Source organism: Oncorhynchus mykiss, chromosome 23 (assembly GCF_013265735.2).
Source record: "Oncorhynchus mykiss isolate Arlee chromosome 23, USDA_OmykA_1.1, whole genome shotgun sequence".
Taxonomy (NCBI): domain Eukaryota; kingdom Metazoa; phylum Chordata; class Actinopteri; order Salmoniformes; family Salmonidae; genus Oncorhynchus; species Oncorhynchus mykiss.
The window spans coordinates 30,825,564-30,834,947 of NC_048587.1; the positions used below are offsets into that span (position 1 = coordinate 30,825,564).

The following is a 9,384-nucleotide window of genomic DNA, read 5'->3' on the forward strand; positions in this document are numbered from 1 at the left end:
TCCTCTGGAGTGGCTTCTGTCTGGCCACTCTCCCATAAAGCCCAGATTGGTGAAGTGCTGTTGTAACTTTACGTTCTGGCTGGTTTCAACCACCTCAGCACTGTCAAGAGCGTGTATGGGGTTCTTGGTCACCTCCCTGACCAAGGTCATTCTTGCCCAATTTGGTAAGCTCTATGCAATCTTGGTATTTCCATATTTTTTTCAGTTTCCCAGGGATAAACTTTTAATCTAGAAATTGTTTTATACCCTTCCCCAGATACACCCCATCACAATTCTGAGAACTGAGTTTCATTGTATAGTTTCTGCTCTGACATGCACTGTCAACATTGGGACATTTATACAGGTGTTCCTTTCTAAATCATGTCCAATGAAGTTGTAACAACATCAAGGACAATCAAATTGGATGCGCCAGAGTTCAATTTATTGTGTCATAGCAAAAGGATGTTAATACTTATATTACATGTTTGCAGATGTAATTTACATTTTTTTTTACAAATACTGCCAATTGTGCATCGCCCACTCATGGCTGGTTGTGTTGCAGCATGTAATCGAACCAGGGTTTGTAGTGACACCTCTTGCACAGATGCAGTGCTGTCGGCCCCTTCACCCATTGTGGGTTGTGAATACTTTCTGAAGTCACTGTACTTCAGAAAGAACAAAGTTCGGTTCAAAAACAACCACTGGGCAGTAGGTAGCCCAGTGGTTAGGAGCGTTGGGCCAGTAACTGATAGGTTGCTAGATCAAATCCCCGAGCTGACAAGGTAAATATCTGGCATTCTGCCCCTGAACAACGCACTGTTTCCCGGTAGGCCATCATTGTAAATACAAACTTATTTAACTAAGCAAGTCAGTTAAGAAAAGGTTCAATTTAAAATAGGCCCACACCAAGACCATATTTAGAAAATGCTAATGCTTAAACCAATGACTACTTGTAACCCTGGTAATAATAATCCTCCGGAAATGTGATATTGGTTACCCATCTCATTCATATCCAGTGTGAAAAAAATAGGAATCAAGCCCTCGGTGATTGATGAAACATTTTATTTAGTCCATTCCATTGGTTTACTTGTCCTCTGGCTTGTTGAAGCAGTAAGTGAGGCAGCACTTGCCACAATAGTGCCTATCGAAGTGGCTGGCCATGAACACACCAGCACCACACTCTTCAGCTGGACACTCACGACGCAGACGGTGGATCTTGCCATTTTCATCAACCTGAAGATACACCATGGAAGCCATAAGTATAGCAACACACACAAATGAGACAGTGGCTGCTGTGTTCAGTAGAGCACAACAGCAAATGTTTTGCAACAGAAAACCAATTATATCTTAATGAGGTGTGATGACAAGGAATTTGACACCACAGTAAGTCTGAATATTCTTTTTAAAATTAGCTTTGTTTATGCCTAATAAACATGGCCTATGTACATAAGATTTTTTATATGGCTTCTGGAGCCATTAACAAATGTCTACAAAACAAATGCTGGCTCCATTCACTAGACCAAGGATTTTTAAACAAATGGGTCAGGACTGGAGGTCGACCAATTATGATTTTTCAAAGCCGATACCGATTATTGATGGACCAAAAAAAGCCGATACCGATTAATGGGACAATTAAAAAAAAAAATGCATTTGTAATAATGACAATTACAACAATACTGAATGAACTTATTTTAACTTAATATAATACAACAATAAAATCAATTTAGCCTCAAATAAATAATGAAACATGTTCAATTTGGTTTAAATAACACGAGAAGAAAGTAAAAGTGCCATGTAAGAAAGCTAACGTTTAAGTTCCTTGCTCAGAACATGGGAACATATGAAAGCTGGTGGTTCCTTTTAACATGAGCCTTCAATATTCCCAGGTAAGAAGTTTTAGGTTGTAGTTATTATAGGAATTATAGGACTATTTCCCGCTATACCGTTTGTATTTCATTAACCTTTGACTATTGGATGTTCTTATAGGCACTTTAGTATTGCCAGTGTAACAGTATAGCATCCGTCCCTCTTCTCACTCCTCCCTGGGCTCGAACCAGGAACACAACGACAACAGCCACCCTCGAAGCAACGTTACCCATGCAGAGCAAGGGGAACAACTACTCCAAGTCTCAGAGCGAGTGACATTTGAAACGCTATTAGCGCGCACCCTGCTAACTAGCTAGCCATTTCACATCAGTTACACGAGCCGAATCTCGGGAGTTGATAGGCTTGAAGTCATAAACAATGCAATGCTTGACGCACAACGACGAGCTGCTGGCAAAACGCACGAAAGTGCTGGCTGAATGAATGCTTACGGGCCTGCTGCTGCCTACCACCGCTCAGTCAGATACTTGTGTGCTCAGTCAGATTATATGCAACGCAGGACACGCTAGACAAACTAGTAATATCATCAACCATGTGTGTAGTTAGTGATTATGATTGATTTTTATAAGTTAAGGTTAATGCTAGCTAACAACTTACCTTACTGCATTCGTAACAGGCTCCTTGTGGAGTGCAACGAGGCAGGTGGTTATAGCGTTGGACTAGTTAAATGTAAGGTTGTAAGATTGAATCCCCCGAGCTGACACGGTGAGAAACTGTCGTTCTGCCTCTGAACGAGGCAGTTAACCCACCGTTCCTAGGCCGTCATTGAAAATAAGAATGTTTTCTTAACTAACTTGCCTAGTTAAATAAAGATTAAATACCGGTTTCCAATTGTTATGAAAACTTGAAATCGGCCCTAATTAACCTCTTGTAACAACGGGGCAGTATTTTCATTTTTGGAAAAATACCATTCCCAAAGTAAACGGGCTATTTTGTCAGGACAAGATGCTAGAATATGCATAAAATTGACAGCTTAGGATAGAAAACACTAAAGTTTCCAAAACTAAAAATATTGTCTGAGTATAACAGAACTGATATTGCAGGCGAAAGCCTGAGAAAAATCCAATCCGGAAGTGACTCGTGTTTTGAAAGCTCTGCATTCCGATGCGTCCCTATTGAGCAGTGAATGGGCTATCAACCAGATTACTTTTTCTACGTATTCCCCAAGGTGTCTACAGCATTGTGACGTAGTTTTACGCCTTTATGTTGAAGAATAAGCGTAAGCGGCTACATTGTGTAAGTGGTCACCTGATGGCTCTGAGTGATTCTCGCGTAAAATACAGAGGTAGCCATTTTTCCTTTCGCTCCTACTGAAAAAACAATTGTCCCGGTGGATTTATTATCGAATAGATATTTGAAAAACACCTTGAGGATTGATTATAAACAACGTTTGCCATGTTTCGGTCGATATTATGGAGCTAATTTGGAATTTTTCGCCGTTTTCATGACCTCAATTTCAGGTCGATTTCTCAGCCAAACGTGATGAACAAACGGAGCTATTTTGCCTACAAAAACAATATTTTTGCTATCTAACAGAGTCCCGTGAGTGAAAACATCCAAAGCTCATCAAAGGTAAACGATTTAATTTGATTGCTTTTCTGATTTGTGACCAAGTTACCTGCTGCTAGCTGAACATGCTAGCTGAGCATGCTTGTCTTGCTTTGGCTGTAAAGCATATTTTGAAAATCTGAGATGACAGGGTGATTAACAAAAGGCTAAGCTGTGTTTCAATATATTTCACTTGTGATTTTCATGAATAGGAATATTTTCTAGTAATATTTATGTGCGTGGCGTTATGCTAATTAGGGTCAGTTGATGATTACTCTCCCGGGCCCGGGATGAGGTATAACAACAGGTTAATCGGCCGTGTAATGGCCGACCTCTAGTCAGGACCCAAAGTGTGCCCTGGGCATGCGAGGTGGGTCGAGTTATGAAAATGAATCTTATAATAGTACTTAATTTAGGCCAAAGGAAAATATGGGCCACGAGAGGCCGGTCAATTTCTAATTTGGGTCTCTAGCTGAAAAAGTTTAAGATCCACTGCACTAGAGACTAGTGGCAGTAGACAGCCAAATTGGCATACCAGACTTTTTTGTTATCTACTAGACTAGTTATCAGCAATCAAGGAAATGGGTCAGGTTGTGATCCAGCGCATTTACCTTGTAGTACTTGAGCACTGCGAGCTTGACCTTCTTCCTCTTGTGCTTGTTCTTTTTGGGAGTGGTGTAGGACTTCTTCTTCCTCTTTTTGGCACCCCCACGGAGTCTCAGCACCAAATGCAGAGTGGACTCCTGCAAGAAAAAGCAATTCAGTTCAGCCAGAAAGACCAACAAACGGCTATGGCTTCAGTGGTCAATGCGGCATATGACAATCTAAGAATAAATACTTATTTGGGCTGTATGATTGTAGTGAGAAATTCAAATATAAACCTAAGGAGTATTCACAGCTGTCCCAGAATGAACTAAAATACAGAGAAAATAGCAATACAATGAGTCGGCAGGTAGCCTAGCGGTTAAGAGCGTTGGGCCAGTAACCAAAGCCATCTATGTGAAAAATGGCAATGTGCCCTTGAGTAAGGCACTTAACCATAATAGCTCCGGATAAGAGCATCTGCTAAAAAACTAAAACGTCAAATTAAACACTGCTGAAAAACAATGGTGTCTGTATCTAATTTTTTTTATTTTTATTTTTATTTTACCTTTATTTAACCAGGCAAGTCAGTTAAGAACAAATTCTTATTTTCAATGACGGCCTGGGAACAGTGGGTTAACTGCCTGTTCAGGGGCAGAACGACAGATTTGTACCTTGTCAGCTCGGGGGTTTGAACTCGCAACCTTCCGGTTACTAGTCCAACGCTCTAACCACTAGGCTACCCTGCCGCCCCAATGTGCTAATCTACCAAACAATTATTTCTGATGGCAATATATGTTACATTAAAACATTCTGAAATGTCATATTTTGACCAAAATTCAGCATGCATTACTTTTAGATATGATCGGAAACATTTTAAGATAAAAGCAAGGCTGAGAACCCCTTGTCTACAGGAATGGTGTTGTGGACTTCAGTGGTGTATTCTATTTCCTGCAACACATTTACTAAAATGTAGTATTGTCAAATGTTTACCAAGGTGAAAATGTCAGCTCACCTTCTGAATGTTGTAGTCGGACAGTGTGCGTCCATCCTCCAGCTGCTTACCAGCAAAGATCAACCTCTGCTGATCGGGAGGGATACCTGGAGAGACGAGAGGGTGAGTTCAATCTTTCATGCAACCACTTCAAGCAATTCCAAGGATGACGAGGATAAAAAATAAAAAGTGCAATTACCTTCTTTGTCTTGGATTTTGGCCTTGACATTTTCAATGGTGTCTGAAGGCTCAACCTGCATATAATATTAGAAAAATAGGTAGCTAACATGGCTAGCAAGAAGACTAAACAGTTCCAAGACGACTCATTCCCAGGGTATTGATGCCTGTATTGATACCAGCCAAATGGCAATAAATGACTCATCTACATTAAAGCAGACGATGTTATTAGATAACTAAGATAAAGTTGCCGAGCTGTACCGGTCATTTACACGTGTATACGCAGGGCCATGCTACTAAAATGTAGTTAGCTACTGGTAGCCAACTAGCTAGCAGTTCAGAATAAAAGACCGGTTACCATGTCGGCAAGTTCTGGTAGGCTATTAACAACTACTGTCCAATAAAGATGGGGAAACTTGCAAAGGTGTTTATATCTGGTGAATTGCTACAACGCACTATAGGCTGATTTAAGTATTACCTAGCCAGCTAGTTTGCTAAAGAATGCATGCGCCGCTATTAGAGGCAGGAGGCGCTACACCAAATCCGAAGTACCCACCTCGAGGGTTATAGTCTTCCCCGTGAGGGTTTTGACGAAAATCTGCATCTTGGCGATCAATCCACCTGCACACAAGAACGACAGTGTTGTAAGTACAAATATATCAGCTAAAACACGATCTACAATGTCGTTATTGTGGTAAATAATTGCTTAAAATAGAGAGCACGATCTTACCACCGGTCTCCTACTAATGGCGGATCATGAGAAGAGGGCTTTCCAAGCCTGCGACGGGGTTTTCTCGGCTCATCTGCAGGGAGTAGGCGTCAAATAAAATGCCTGTTCAAAAACACCCCTCAGAAAAATGCATAATACATCAATCACACTTTACACGAGGTGCATACCCCAAACCAGATCAGTTTTTTTCTGAAAATATCAAATCCGTTTGGCTACTTTTTTAGATATACAGATATTGTGGGAGAAATCCCCCACCTAAAAAAAAAGAAGTGATTTTAAAATAAGGTGACCAGATTTCTGAAATGAAAACCGGAGACATTTCCAGTTCGGCGGTCAATATATAATTAAAATATCCAATGTTATTATCTATGAAGTATAATGGGGGACAATTCTGATTTCATGTATTTAGTCTAACAGGCACACTGTGATAGACAAAGAAAACAACTATATTACAGAAACACTACAGACAAGACAAAACTGTCCGATCTGAACAGCCATTCATTCAGTGGTCCTGGTAGAATGAGAGCAGAAGAGAACATGAGCAAAATTCAAAAAACAGACAATAGTATATGTGAAATAGTTAACATAATAAAGAAATAAGATGCTGATGAGATTGGTAACTACATAATATATTTATACCAACCTCATTGGTATATTTCTCAGAAGAATGTATTTTTTTCAGGATTGCTCTGTCTCTGGCCAGCTTCTCCATGAACTCCTGGCAGGGGAGGTTGAAGTTTGTCTTCACAATAAGCATGGCCTTGATGGTAGAAACAGTGAACCTATTTCTTACTGCTGTCCATAGATCATTCATTTGGGAGAACACTCTCTCGACTGGTGCATTACTTCCAGGTAAGAACATGACAACAAACACTAATCTAGCCAGGTGTGGGATGTCATTCTCTTTGAAGTGGGTAACCACCATGCTCCATCTGTGACTAAGAAGTGTCTCAGATGTTTTCCATTCTTTAAGCGATCCCCCCTTTAGTAACTCTTGCAGGCCAGTAACCTCGTCACACAATGCATCCTCATTGATGGTCACATTGGGGCATAAATCCTGCAGTGTGCCTGCTGCCTTCTGGATCTCTTCACGCAGAGGTTGCCTTTTTAAAAGGAGATAATGTAAATCTTTTAGATTATCTGTGTGCTTTCCCCATGCTTGCAAGTAGTTCACAGCCGTAGTGAAGAATGATTGGGATGTTTTGAGAAAGCTCTCTTTAGACATGGCTCCATTTTCCTCTAGTTCTCTCAGAAGTCCTCTGACCAAAACTGGAATGAAGTTGTCATCACGTCTTGTAGTCAATTTTTCCTCAACGTTTCTCAGAATTGCAGCGGACTCCACAGCATAGTGGCCCTGGCCTCCAAGCATCTTGATCGTGTCACTGAATACGGTCAAGTTTCCATGGACAAAGGCCAGCCAAAGTTTAGTCAGTGGATCTTCGAAGATTGTTCACAGGACAACAGAGCATTTGTCTTCAGAAATAAAAAAGGATTTCAAAATACATTTTCAGCACTCTTTCTAGAGCAGGGAGCATGGACATCCAGCGAACATTGCTGTGTCCTAAAATGTTATGGTACTCCTGGCCAACAAACTCAATAAAGCCCTTCGGTTTTTCAACTCTAAAGGTGAAAATCATGGACCTCCCGGTCGCGGCCTGCTGCGACAGAGCCTGGGCTCGAACCCAGAGTCTCTGGTAGCACAGCTAGCAGTGCCCTAGACCACTGTGCCGCCCTGCAGAGCATTTTTAACTTTGGTATGGACATTGACCCTCCCCAGCCTATTCAGTCCTCCAAAGTTGGTATTTGTAGTCAGCAGAGAATGTTTTCCAGGTTACATTTTTGGATGACCACCAGGACCTCAGCTGTAATTTCATCTGCTCCATTCAATTCAACAAAATCAAGCAGTTTTGTTTCCACAGATGTGCTGCCATCATATATTTTACATATCTGACTACTATTGGCAGCAGCTTTACATGTCCATGATTGGACGCATCAATGGACAGGGACACAAATTCAACCTGGTCTACATCCTGTATTACCAAAGTAGTTGCCCATGTTGCTAACACGTTACTCACTATGGCGTCACATTTTGTCCTAGGACATGTAAGCTTTGGCTCATAAAGCTTCCGTGTTAGTTGTGCTGTGCAGTCCATAGATCTGTATGTGGTATGCAAAGACACCCTCCTGCACAGCTAAATCATATTCTTCTTGGGAAGGCTCTACCTTCTTGAAGAATGTGGTGACAGAGGGCATACCAACACGGGCAAACAGAGAGGCTTTATGCTTTTTCGTCTGCTGATGTTCTACCACTGCAGTTCTTCTCCAGCTGCCAATTGAAAGAGAGGAATTACAAAGGGTGCAGTGAACAATTCGATTGTCTTGACCTGAGCGTATAAATGGAAATTTTTTCATCATGTTTCATAAAAAGTGCATTTCTGTTTCTTGGAAAGAGTCATTGTATCTCCTCTGTCTGTTCTTCTTGACTCTCCCTGGGTCACTCTTCTTACGCTCTCAACTTTTTCTTCTCCTCCTCTTTTCTTCACTCGTCTTCCTTTCCTTCTCTTCACCTTTCCACCTCACTCTTCCACACTCTCCTTGCTTCACTCTTTTTACTCCCTTAATTGTTCCTTCTCCTTCCTCTCCAATCTGTATTAATAAATAGCATACTATTAGATAAAACACTGGTTAACAGATTCCCATTGCTTGCCTCATTTTTGTATTTTATCTTAAAAATATTGTTTGGAATAATAAATTGGCAGGCTCTGTAACCATATCTTTACCTTTCCTCCTCTGTCTCCTTCACTCTTCCTATCCAGTCTTCCTCCTCTCCACTGCTAATGTTATCCATGAACATTTCTAAATATATTTTCACACTACTTATTATAATGCCAAACCATTAAAATTGTAATCTACAAAAATATTCTCAGAATTATTTGTGCATTCATTTAATATAATCATATTTTCAAAATAGCCCGCCCACTGCATGTTTACATGTGAACGTTTTTTAACCTACCATAACAGTAGCTAACTTAGCTAGCATAACCTATTTAAACCCTTATAGAGTAGATCATCTATCTATATAATACATTGTGACAGTATAACATAACTAGTATCTAAAACGATTGTAACTTACCTGGCTTGAAAATACGTTTGTGGTGATGTTGTGGATTCACTTGATACTTTCTAGCTTCTGGCCGAGTTGTCCACGGCAGTTTTCTCTAAAACTATCGCGAGCAAGTAGTTAGTAGAAGAAGAGCGAATGAAGCTGCTATAGCGAGCAGCCCCCTCTGCTGGACGAAACAAGCACAACGCGACTGAGACGTCAACCGGTAGGCTCTGCTGCCGGGTCTTTCTTGCCAAGTAAAATATTTCACTTTGCCGTCTGTTTTTAACGCACAGTTAAAAACGAGGACATTTCCGGGGACAGCTCCAGCCGAGGACAGGCCACCAAAAACGGGAACGTCTGGTCACCCTATTTTTAAAAAAACTA

At 40.9% G+C, this 9,384-nt stretch overlaps 1 protein-coding gene across 3 annotated transcripts; it reads right to left on the minus strand.

Annotated features, from left to right (window-relative positions):
* Positions 1-1,023: 1,023 nt before the first annotated feature.
* Positions 1,024-9,165, minus strand: LOC110502567 (ubiquitin-40S ribosomal protein S27a). Of its 3 annotated transcripts, none has more exons than XM_036960158.1 (7): positions 9,028-9,105; positions 5,895-5,967; positions 5,721-5,785; positions 5,187-5,241; positions 5,009-5,094; positions 4,023-4,154; positions 1,024-1,212 (listed from the first exon to the last, which is right to left on the minus strand). In XM_036960158.1, exons 3-7 carry the CDS (start codon positions 5,766-5,768, stop codon positions 1,063-1,065), a joined length of 471 nt encoding a protein of 156 aa, XP_036816053.1. In that variant the 5' UTR covers positions 5,769-5,785; positions 5,895-5,967; positions 9,028-9,105; the 3' UTR covers positions 1,024-1,062. The 3 variants fall into 3 exon arrangements, with proteins under 3 accessions (XP_036816053.1, XP_021436374.1, XP_036816052.1); XM_021580699.2 differs by lacking the exon at positions 9,028-9,105 and adding an exon at positions 6,538-6,591; XM_036960157.1 differs by lacking the exons at positions 1,024-1,212; positions 4,023-4,154; positions 5,009-5,094; positions 5,187-5,241; positions 5,721-5,785 and adding an exon at positions 6,538-8,220 and having other exon boundaries at positions 5,892-5,967; positions 9,028-9,165.
* Between the last annotated feature and the right edge of the window lie 219 nt (positions 9,166-9,384).